This window comes from Dicentrarchus labrax, unplaced genomic scaffold (genome assembly GCF_905237075.1).
Source record: "Dicentrarchus labrax unplaced genomic scaffold, dlabrax2021, whole genome shotgun sequence".
In the NCBI taxonomy this organism is placed as follows: domain Eukaryota; kingdom Metazoa; phylum Chordata; class Actinopteri; family Moronidae; genus Dicentrarchus; species Dicentrarchus labrax.
In genome coordinates this window covers 12,420,590-12,432,837 of record NW_026136722.1, presented here as the reverse complement: position 1 = coordinate 12,432,837, position 12,248 = coordinate 12,420,590, and the positions used below count along the sequence as shown (strand labels likewise).

Sequence of the window (12,248 nt, the reverse complement as noted above, 5' to 3'; positions counted from 1 at the left end):
CTGATATATGCTGAATATGTCATTTTGGTTTTGTGTGTGTGTGAGGGAATAAGGAATAATTCCTTCACTTTGTTTTGGCTGAGGAAAAATAAATAAAAATCAGTTTTGCATTTACATCATATTATAGAATAATTTCACTGTTACTGCACCTTTACATGCTAATTATAATAATATAAACTGTGTTTAATGCTTCAGAAAACACTCAAACATACCCGTTACGGTCGGATCAGTGTGAAGTGCTACTATGACGCTCCAGAGCAGAGACTGACCGTAGAGATTCTGCACGCTGCAGATATCATTGCACTGGATGCCAATGGTAAAACTGTACAGTCAGAGTAAAATACAGCTTGTTGTTTTAAAGTTGAGTTTTCATTAACTCTTTCATGTCCTCCTCAGGTCTGAGTGACCCATTTGTCATAGTGGAGCTCTGTCCTCACCACCTGTTCCCTATGGCCAAGAGTCAACGCACGCAAGTGAAACTTAAGACACTGCACCCAGTATTCGACGAACTCTTTTATTTGTGAGTACTATTTTTGCTCTCTTCCTCTTTCTACTGTTGCAACACATTATCACTCCCAACTTGTCAAATACCTCAACTTGGTCAAGGCCCCAACTTCCGGTGAAGTTAGTTATAATAAATATGCAGCATCCAGTTCAAAATACTTTCAAAATAAAGCAGTGTAAAGTGATATTGTGAAACTGTTGCAGTTTGGTCAGGTTAAGGCACAAAACTTGGTTAGGATTAGGAAAAGGTTGTAAGTTACTTTACATACCTGAAGTAACTTAAGTACATGAATAAAACATAACCTACATAATGTACCTAACATAACTCACGTACATTAAACTATGTCACCTGACTTTCCTACAGCCTCTTATTTTGACTTTGACGAGTGATGACCAGATTGTCCTGTTTGTGCATACCCTAAGCCCGATTTTTTTGTTTCCTGTGTCTTCCAGCCACGTCAGTCCTGAACAGTACAGACACAGGTTTGCCTGTTTGACCTTCACTGTGATGGACTATGACTGGCTTTCCACTAACGACTTTGCCGGTGAAGCTGTGGCTCCTCTCAGCGACTTCTGCTGGCCAGGGAGACCAAATGCCTCACCAGCTGGCAAGAGTGTCCAGCCTGTCATTCTCCACCTGTCTCGCAGTAAACCCAGTGGTACATATAGCTCCAGGCTATATCCAGTTTTTTGTTTTACACAAACATAATATTGGCTTGTTCTTGGGAGACCAGAGGGTGTGGGTCTGGGTTTCCAATTACTTCTCCAATACAACATGAAAAGCCATTCAATCTAGAGATATTTGTGTCAGGTGTAGGAACTACTCTCATTTGTTTGCTCTCCCCTCCAGAGAAACCAATCATGAGGATGCTGGACGCTCGCATCGGAGACAGGGAGGCTCAGGAGTTTGTCCGCAGGCTGAAGGAGATTGAGAAGTCAATGGAGGAAGAGTAAAAGTTGTCAGCGCTGCTGTATTGGTGTTTTCTGACCACGTCTTGCAACATGTGCTTTTGTACTGGTACGATGTTTACAATATTTGAATTTTTTCCAATGTTATTGTTTGTTCAGTAATTATACCAAAATGAAAAGAAAAAAAGAAACAGTGAAGCTTATCGCTGTTTTCTAACTGAGAGATGAACATCCTGTCACTGTGCAACCCTATGCTGTCTCAGTTAAACTATATTTTAGAATTTAATGGATAGTTGATCCTAAATGTTACTAGTCTATATTTTTTGTAATTAAGTAATTGTTATCTTTGTTGTATGATCTTTGATATGATAGATTTAACATTTCAGAACTATTTTGTGGAAGTAGCTTACATATCCAATAGTATTCAGTCAAAGTCTAAATCTATACCTCAGATATTCTCATTAGTTGCAGGGGAGTTTCATAGAGACTTTTCACATTCTCCATGGACAGTGTGGAGATAAAGTGCATGAAAGCCTATTTAGGATGTGAAAGCTTGAACCAACACTGATTTCCCTGATCATACAGTGGCGTACTAACAAACACTTATGTATAAAAATACCTATGTCATGAAGGAAATCATGAAGACATAGCTTTGGGGAAGTGCACTTTCTGAGACTTGATGTTTTAAGGCCAGTCAGACAGATCAGCAGCAGGGACAGGGCAACAGCCTAACACTCCCCTGAGGCTAACGCCACAGCTCCGGTTCATCCGACTTTTCAGATTGCTCTTCACAAAGCTCATGATGGGTCGTTGACAAGGCCAAACACCTTGCGCTGGGAGGACCAATTCTTTTAACTCAGTTCCTTCTTGCTGTCTGACACCAGTAAGTCAACATCTCTGAGGAAATGTGTAAATATGTGACAGTTTTGCTGGCAACGGTGCACTAATTTAAAGTTGTGTGAACTCAGCACAGTGACAGTGACAGAAACAAACTCATCTGTCATATGTAAAAGAAGAAATTGTTAATTTAGAGAACTGATGAGAAAAAACTGACATGTGTACTGCTTTAATCAATCTGAATCAGTGTTGGTAATTTTAAAATGAATGAGCTACTAATATATATGTTTACAACTGAAGCTCTTGGCTGGGCACAGTGACTTCCTGGAGTCTCTGCTGGTTTTCTGGCTACCTCATGGTAATGACAAGCAATTGTTATCGGATTATCATAATAAAATATTCAGTGCAGACATATACTTTTATGTACTTAATGTAATAATACTTTAAACTAGATTTTGCCAACCTGTGTAGCACCAGCAGGTGACATTTTGGGAGGTAGCCCCCCACAGAAGGCATTCATTTTTCTGTAAGAAATCTCTGCAAAAAGCTCAAGTGCATTTCCTAGCACTGAAGTCATTACCAACAAGATTATTTGTTGGTAATGACTTTTAAACTTCACTTAAATTACTATTTCAAGTTTCACTTATTTATATTGTGTAAATAAGAACAGTTCAACCAAACAAGTTGAACTAATTTCATATTCTTCATTCAGTTCAAATTGATGCTTAATTTGTGAAATGATTTATCATTTCAAAAGCTATATTCAATACCATTCATACTGGCATGGTTATGTGGATGCACCAGGAGACCCTGATGCCTGATAATTGAAAGGTAGAGAATACACCCTGAGGTCCCCAAAGATAACACAGTGTGTGCCACAGTGGGTGGCCTCATGTCCAGATGGCAGAGCTTCAAAAAAAACGTATTAGGAGAAACCCAGCTAATTGCAGTTAATGAGCTAATGTAGCATTCAGAGGTTCTTGAAACAGCCATTAAACATGGCAAATGCCTTTGTTATACTGACTTTAAATCAATACAGGGTCATCACATGCCTTTTATTAGGACTAAAATTTGAACTTGTGTCTGAGTGTGGGGCTTAATCTCTTGAGGTAAAGAGAAAAGAAATTTTGAACCTGTGCGGTGGCATAATTATACTTAGGGGATAGACAAGACCAGCAGCTCTCTTTGGTCTTACGGGCATAACTCAACACCATCTCTTGCCAGCACCCCAAAGCTATGTGTCTTGACTAAAAGGTTAGGATCTTAACACTTTGAAGAGAAAAATAAGGCTCAGATTAAAACCTGGAACCAACTATCATCTTGTGGAGAATATAAAATTATTATGCAATTGAAACATTACAAAAAAAAAAAAAGAAGCACAAATTCTGGTGACAGCTTAATGATGGAGTAGCCTAGATTTTACTCTAGTAGCGGTAACTTAGCAAGCTAATATTATCGTAGCAAATTTAGAGGCGCAGTTTCCTGGACAGACAGAGTTTGAATTAAACCGAGATTATGTTTAAATTTGAAAAAGTTCTGGACTAACCATCTTAATTTCAGTCAGCTGTTCTCTGGTGAGAGCGCACTCTCACTAAAGAGATTAATATCAATCACCTGTATGGTCCTCGTTAGAACTGGAATGAAGGTGCTGAACTGCTCACAAAGATCCCATAATATAGTGGAATCTAAATCATAAAAACAGACAAAGCAATGAAAGCACTGAAACTTTCAAACTGGAGTTTTAATTAAAGCCCAAACCCCCGACTGCTTAAAAAGAAGGACTATTCAGAACCATTTCTGAAAAACCTATTTTGAGTTAATATGGTTGAAAAGGCCACTCTAGTTTATTTAAGGCATAATTTAGGCTTTATTCCTGTCTAGGAAACTTGCCCTTACTCTCACAAATGTAGCTTAAAGTTTACAATGAGTAAATATTTAATAAGACAAGCAAGTCATGCTCCTACTCAAAAACACCCAACATCAAAAAAATTATGCCTATTAAAAAAATATACTCAAAAAATATACTCAAATCAGGCTTTTAGGAGTTCATAATGAATGTTGCCAGTTAAAATGTGGCACTTTTATTGTAGAGAGACACCCTAAAGACAAGTCAACAGGAATACAAAATCGTAACATGTTTAGTACAGAAACACTGAAAAACACTGTAGCAAGTAGGCTACCGAGAACTTAGCACCAAAATGTTCACACCGACAGCATTTTGATAGTGATGTAACTTAACAGTAGCTGCTTGTGTAGTGCTTTGTCGTTACCCTGTGGAGTTGTGAGGATGAAGCACACAAAACCTATATCTATGCCTGGAGAGTGTGCTGCATTACAGGGATTGTTCAGGTGTTCATGAAGACTGCCTTAGTTAATGGGAGCAAGGAATGCTTTTGGTCTATCTGAACAGCACTTGCCTTTTATGTTTTATTTTGTTTTTTAAGATATTGCAGGCAGAATTTGTCTTTGTGTGCATTGTTACTGAACTCTTTCTTCGTTAGTATATTAATATCACCTGCCATTGTTTATGTTTACAACATACTGTAGGTTATCATAAACAAAGACAGATGGACTTCATATAAATAGTTAATGTCTATTGACTAAAATATTCTTAATTTTCAGTGTGGCAGTTATATTTTATCTATATGACTTTTAAAACCAGCTATTCTGGTCAGATGTTTACACCAAAAATCAACCTCACCAATAGATAGTCAAATAAAGCTAATATCTAATAAAATGTATAAGTCACAATAAAACTTTCACACCCGAGGTAGGTGTTCCTGGCACGTCCAGCTGGGAGGAGACCACGGGGCAGACCGAGGACCAGGTGGAGAGATTATATCTCAACACTGGCCTGGGAGCGCCTCGGGATCCCCCAGTCAGAGTTGGTCGATGTGGCCAGGGAAAGGGAGGTTTGGGGTCCTCTGCTGGACTTGCTTCCCCCGCGACCTGATCCCGGATAAGTGGATCCAGATGAGAGTGAGAGAGAGAGATAAAACTTCACGTAATTCACATATTTTTAACAGTAATATTATTAAAAATTAAATTTCCATCAGTTCCATCTATTTCCATGTTTTTTGTGAGAAAAGTACAGTGTCTTTCCCATTAAATACAATTGTTTATGTTCAGTCACAGTATTGTAGATGTCCTTATGTTGCACAGGCTGGCAATCTGGTCAGTATTAACTGAGTAAATTGATTTATTCTGGTGATGTTCAAATTCAAAGAAAGTATTTTAGTCTTCAAATGTTCAGTGAAGTCAATAGTATTATTATTGTATTAATTTCCTACAAAGTACATTTAATAAAAGACTATTTTTTTTGGTCATAATGAAAAAAAAAGGATATGTTTAAAGGTCTTAGTATCCAGTTTGGAAAACATGGAAAAGGATATCGGACTGTGAATCAACAGAATATCGTCACAATTTAATGACCACCAGTGCTGACATATTTTATTTAAGGTACTAATATAAAAATATTGTTGAATTAAGTATTTGGTTTGTTGTCTGTCGTCCAAATTTAAAGGCAACAGGTAGTGAAATGTATCTTCAAGAGGCAAAACACCTTTGTTATTGTAAAAGTGAATTATTTGTCCTTCAATTGTAAATGCCTGTGTTGCTGTTTATTGGATTATACCTTAAGGATGATGTCTATGACCTTGAATAAAAATTGTATTTAAATTTAAACATGGTCATTTCATTAACATGAGCATGAAGTATTTAAATGTGTAATGCATGGATATATGAATAATGGTTTTGAAAAATTATATTATAATATAATATATATTATATAATATAAAAATAAATATATAAATAAACAATACTTGCACCTGTTGTTTCTAGGCTTTCACGCAGCAGGTGTATTTAGTGTAAAAAAACCCTTCTGCGCGACCAGTCTCCCATGTTCCTACCCTCATTGCTGTCTCTTTAATGTATTTCCTTCCCTCTGCAGCAGCTACCTGGAGATCAAACACATCCTGTCACACCAAAGCAAGTAAAAGATCACATACAAACACTGAGAAAGTGTTTATTATGCCCAGTGTGAGATCAGAGGGCCACAGGACTTGCCGCGACACAATCATTTTCATGTCCACGTTTCTTTAAGAGCTTCTATGATAGTACATTAGACAAGAATTTCTCATAGCTGGAGGACATTAGTGTCTGTGAGTGCTTGTACTCTACTGGATTCTAGTCGATACATTTTAAATTGGAAGCCGAGTGATGACTGAAGGGTATTGAATTGTGTGCTGGCTCAGGTGTGGCGAGGACCTTGTCATCTAATGCAGACATCGTGCCCTCTAGTCAGCTCCTGCACACACTGTATCCATCAGTACACCCAAGAGCTCTCTGCTACTTCAATGTCTCTGTGCAGCTGGAAGCCTCATATAGGTTAATACTCTCACTGCTTCCCTCTCATCTCTTCTAGATTGCAAAATACAAGTTGCATTCAGTGCAACTTGGTCAGACAAAATATGTGAGAGGAAGGCTCAAGAGACAGAAAGACTGTTAATTTTAACCACTAGATGTCCTCGTAATTTTACAAATATTTCCATGAGACCAATGCTGGTAGTCCTCTGATTCATTACAAAACTACCACTCAGTCATGGGAGTACAGTCCAGCAAATCAAGACTCTATCCTCTTAAAGCTAATAGTGCTGTCAGGTCAAATAGACATATCATATCAAACACTACAGAGCTATAAATAAAAAAGAAAAAGCATGCCATACAACAATGAAATATATCCAACAAATTGTGGCACTATGCTACAGCTCTTATAGTTGCAAATGGAGAAGCAACTGTGACTTCATCATATACGGTGACAAATTGCGACAGTACACTTGGAGGTTCTTTTTTTTATTACATTTCAAAACTCCTACAAAAAGTTGAATATGTTGGGGTTCTATCCTACTCTGATTAATCCTTCAATTGAAAACTGAAACTGTTAAGGAACTACATTATTACATTGTTTATTGGAATGAGATGCTACAGTGAGTTTCCCTTATCAGGTATTCTTTAAGTTTTGGCAGCAGGGGAGAGAGGTGGGAGTCTTCAGCTGGTGTTCATCCCCAAGAATGTTGGCAGAGTGTCTGCATTGCTGCTGTTCCTGTGCTGGCTCTGGCAGATACATTTAACAGCGCTGTGATCCCTCTGTGTCTTATCTCCCCTCAAACACCCCTAATCCTCCACACAGAAATGTTACACCACAGAGCCTCTCCCCTCCCCCTGTAGGAGCTCAACCTGGAACCCCCACACAGACACTCCTTCTACTTTTTTTCTATCTAAGATTTTAGATTACACACCTGCAGATTCCCTGACGTGGCACTGCATGGCTTTCCTTTGAAGACTGACGCCACAGGTTTAGTCATGACACTCCCCCATACATTTACAGCTGCCAAGGGAGATCATTAATTCAACCTAACCAAGCGATTGTATACTTGTGCAGTATGCTTGTGTACCTGCATGTTTGCTTACATGTATTTAGTTATTTTTGAAGTGTCTTCAGATAAGTTCAAGGAATGGAAGGAATGAATACTTCTGATGCACTTCCACAGAAATGTTCTTTGGAATTATTTCAGACGTACCACATAATAAATGTCTGTTACTGGCAAGTCCTGAGATGTTTCCTTTAGAATAAAGGAAGCTTTCTCACAGACTAAGGACATAAACACCTGTTGCCTGCAGGTGCATCCTTTGCTGTGGCGTCAGCATAATTTGGCACTTCTGAAGTCGGCCTCTCCTCTCTAGCAAATGTGATGAGGCCAGGGTGAGGAGAGGCCAACACAGCAAGTCCTTTGTGGCTTCAGAGGCCTCTGTCGGTGTGAGCAGAGATAACATTGGACAGCTTGCCCCTGAGGAATGCAATTGGGACCATGCTTGGGCCAAAGCCAGAGCCTACACTGAGCCTTTTAACAGAACCCATCACAAAATCATCTCTTCAGCTTCACACAGTGCGGAGTCAGCTGATATTAATATACTAGCATTGTCCAATCCCAGCCCATCGACATGGACACACAGGCTTTGACGCACTCTGGTTAGATTTATCCCACTGTAAAACCAGTAAGTTTTGAGGGCTCTCTCCACAATTTATAGCACTGCTACATTGGAAAAAGAATGACAGGGGAAATCCAGACCCCTGCTCTAAAGAGTTGGTAAGAACAAGTTTAGACCTACATGTACACCTCAGTAGCAATCACTGTGTTAATGTGTTTTACTATCTTTTAGCTCATTGTTTCGGTTTTACAGACCATTACTTTACTGTTTTGATTCACCCTTACCTTCACTCTCATCAACCTCATTTCCAGCAGTAGTAGACACTTGCTTTCTGCATAAAAGTTCAGATAAAGCGCTGCCTACACAGCACTGAAACAGCAGATAAAGTTAGCAGCTAGCTATTGGACATAGACTAGCATTTAGCCGCTAAAGAGACAAACATTTCCCGCAGCAAGAGACCAAAAATAGAGCTAAACAGTAAATATTGCATTACATTCATCAAATGGCCAGATGGGCAAATGGGCAAAACTTCAAATGAATGCTAAAGTTGCTCCATAACTGCTGGATGTGTAAATAGTTTACTTTTTTGTCAAGAAGTTCCCCATATCAACTTCCATAACAGGTATATAAAACTGCATTAATAATTTACTTCTTCCCCATTCTTCCCCGGACAGACTGACTTGGAGCTAGTTTCATGAACAAACTAATCAAGCAGACAGCCCCCCACTGTTAAGCTCCTCCCCTGCTGGTGCACCTGCAGAGTTTGGCTCCCAACCTTTACTCCATCTTTCTGTGCATGCTCTTGTTCGATTGTCTTCAGGGTGTCTACACAGTCATCTGTGCTGTAGACTGTGTAGAGGCCCATGTAATTAGTTATGACAGTTGCACAAAGTATATTGTATAGCTAAAGCAAAAAATATGCAGTGCCTCAGTACATAAAGAACAGTATGTGCTTTACAAACTATCACATGAAGAGCATCTGATTCCTTCCACTCTTTATATATATATCTCAGCAGCCCAGAGGAGGTTCTTTAATTCATTTTGTCATTGTTAGCTCTCCAAGACGACTGGATATCCTGTTTGTGAATTTACTCTCTTGCTGGTAGACGATGAATGGCTGAGTCATAGCAGAGAGGGAGGTTCTACAAAAAACGTGAAAAGTAAAGACAAGAGCATACAGTGGAGACTGGCCAACACCATAGTTTGACGTATGAAAAGGCTGGTCATTTTGGGACTTAAATGAAAACAGAACTGTTTCCTCACAGAGCCCTCTGTGAAGAAGTCATTATTGTGGCATTGCATGTCCACATGAATCCTCTGTTTATCCACTCAGTTCGGCAAGCACACTAACTGTGGTTCCCTGGGTTGGTCCCTAACACGCACATCCATCCACGGCTATTTCAGCAAAAGCACAGTGACTTTTATACCTCTTTAGCAGTGTGTACTCCCTCAAAGCTCACAAATAAATCACAATGTCAGAAAAAAAACGGGAGTAGAATTTCAGCTCAAGTTCATGTTTTCTTTATTTGGTTCTGATGACATTAGGATGCCTATATTGGAAATTATCTTTGTATGCTTGTGTTTACAGTGATTACAGGATTGGAAGAGGGCATTAGATGTCTTTCATTAGCTCTCTTAGTATTGTTCTTTGTCTATGGAAATGTGTATGCGCCATAAGACTTTCTTTTCTCGTGGCAGTTTGTTTTATGCGTGTAAGGGGAGACTAACTTGGCTGGTGGTGTTAAAATGAACTGTTACCTTACCTAGAAACATCAGGCCTACGAACTCTTGTTGCCACACAATGAGAGTCTACCTTACATACAAGAGTGGCTCTGGAGCTGCAGATTTGCTCAAGCAAACAGGAAGTTGTCACTCAAATTCAATGTGCAGAAGGCAATAAAATGTATAAATAACTTTCTGTGAAAGTTTGAGATTATAAAAAAGTTAGCATGACAATGTGCATAACTCTGTTCATAAAAATTAAAAATTAAAAATGTTGAATATGATACTACAACAAAAAAAGCTACTGTAAATGTCATTGTAATGTAACTCATTATAATATATTCAAATACAAGAAGGATGATTTAAGGTTGTAAATGCATGAAATAATTTATCTCATCATGAAGTCTCTCTAATCATTATACTTTATTTTAAAAAGCAGTGCAGAGCAGTGACTATTTCAACACCAAAACATTTGAGTATTACTAAATCTGCTGTGTCTTTATGCTCACTGTTTGCTTTGGCACTGCAAGAGCAAAATGGCAGACTTTGAGGAAAACTGTATTTAGGGATCATGCCAGTAATCTGGCCTTGATAAAACAGTTCAAACGGAGTAATTTTCCTTCAGCGCTGCATCCATTTTTCATCACATTAGTCATACACTGTGACACAGTTTTACTTTTACTATCAATACACAAGCATACGTAAACCTTTTTAGTTTTTGGCAAATGTTGACTGCAGTGATGGATGTAATAAAACTTTATTCCCTAACTAAAAGAAATACGCAAACTGTATCCACTCTAACTGCACCCACAGGGTGTGAAGGTCACAAAAGGTGAAGACTGTAGCAGAGGGAAAAGACTTGTGTCCACTGCTAATCAAAGCATGCTCACTATTGGGTGACCGCGGTGACATTAAAGATGACATTTTGACCAGAGCTTTTTAGTCCTATTGTTATTTATTCCATGTCACTGCTGCCCTTTTCAAAGACAAGAAATAACAGAGCCAAAGTCTAAATTCTTCAAAGTAGCAGCCATGCCACCCAAAGTCAGTAATAATTGAATCTGAAGGACCACCACCCTTTTTCTGTAGAAAGGCCAGTGTATTCTTCTCTTTCCGTGCTGCAAAGGCTAATATCCTCTGGTGTGAAGGCCTTTTTTTTATCCCCTGACTGATTGTAGCTGGAGTAATCTTTAGTTCATTTCCTATTAGAGCTCTCCACAAGCGGGGCGTCCGAGGGTCAAGTGGTCAGTCGCAAAGCCAAAGTGTTCACAGCTCTCTCTTTGAAGTCTTTGATGGCCACTAACTAACAAAGACGACTGTATCCATGGCCACCGGTGGTGAATGAGGGAGAATGTGACCAGTTGCCACAGATAAAATCTCCCAGTTCATTTCAAGGTCAGCAGACTTTTCACACTTCCCAAACTTTGTTGGACGAGGAACACATTCTGTATCCGACCACTGCAGCACCTCTGGAAACTGATGTTATGATTCATACAGGAAACTTTGGCCTCTGAAGCAGAATTCAACACAATGTGCTTCCTCTCTTGCTCCTTCCATCCTTTTGAATGGGCTGCATATTTCACAAAATGTAGGTGGGTGCTGCATAGTGTTCTGGTTTTACAGTGCCAACTGTATAATTTTCTTGGAAGGTTTCCAGTCAGTTCACATGAAGGATATCACGGCACCTTTTATTCCATGCATTAATTGGATGTGATGCATTGTACAAATGACCTACCAGCAAACTAGCTCTAATTTCATTCTTGTGGCAGTTCATCTAAAGTCTCCACAGTCAAAGTTCACTGGGTGGGAGGTACAGCTGTATGTAGCGCTCTCTGTCTTATAACTAGACCCTAACATGCAGGCTGTGGGAAAGGGCCGAAGCAATCCTCCCAGAAGGGAATATGGGTGAGAAACACAAATCTAAAGAGAGCCTCTGTGGTCACGGGGACCTGTGGGTACAGTATGTGAGTCTGAAGAATAGTGTATAATATTAGCCTCTCTCTCATGCCCCCAGACCTTCACATAAGTCACATCAGCTTTCTCTGACAAAGCCACTCACCAAACACCACCACTCCCCCCCTCGAGCAGTACATCAGCAGTGCTGTGTACACTGGAAATGTATGTATGTGTGTGTGTGTGTGTGTGTGTGTGTGTGTGTGTGTGTGTGGGTGTGTAGGGTTTTGGGGGTGGGGGGGATTGAGTCAGTGATGGGGTGTTGGCACTTTCAAGTTGTGTTTTTTCAGGACAGGAGCAGCTGTTAAAATGTTATCCTACCATTCTGTCCAAGC

General features: G+C 39.4%; 1 protein-coding gene across 2 annotated transcripts in view; it reads left to right on the top strand.

Annotated features, from left to right (window-relative positions):
- baiap3 (BAI1 associated protein 3) overlaps positions 1-5,934 on the top strand; it is a 34,943-nt gene extending 29,009 nt beyond the window's left edge. For both annotated transcript variants that reach the window (XM_051388065.1, XM_051388066.1), the window contains 4 exons: positions 196-316; positions 397-520; positions 958-1,163; positions 1,355-5,934. In XM_051388065.1, coding sequence (XP_051244025.1) covers positions 196-316; positions 397-520; positions 958-1,163; positions 1,355-1,458 — 555 coding nt within the window. In that variant the 3' untranslated portion in view covers positions 1,459-5,934. The remainder of the gene's footprint in view (positions 1-195; positions 317-396; positions 521-957; positions 1,164-1,354) is intronic.
- The last annotated feature ends 6,314 nt before the right edge of the window (positions 5,935-12,248 follow it).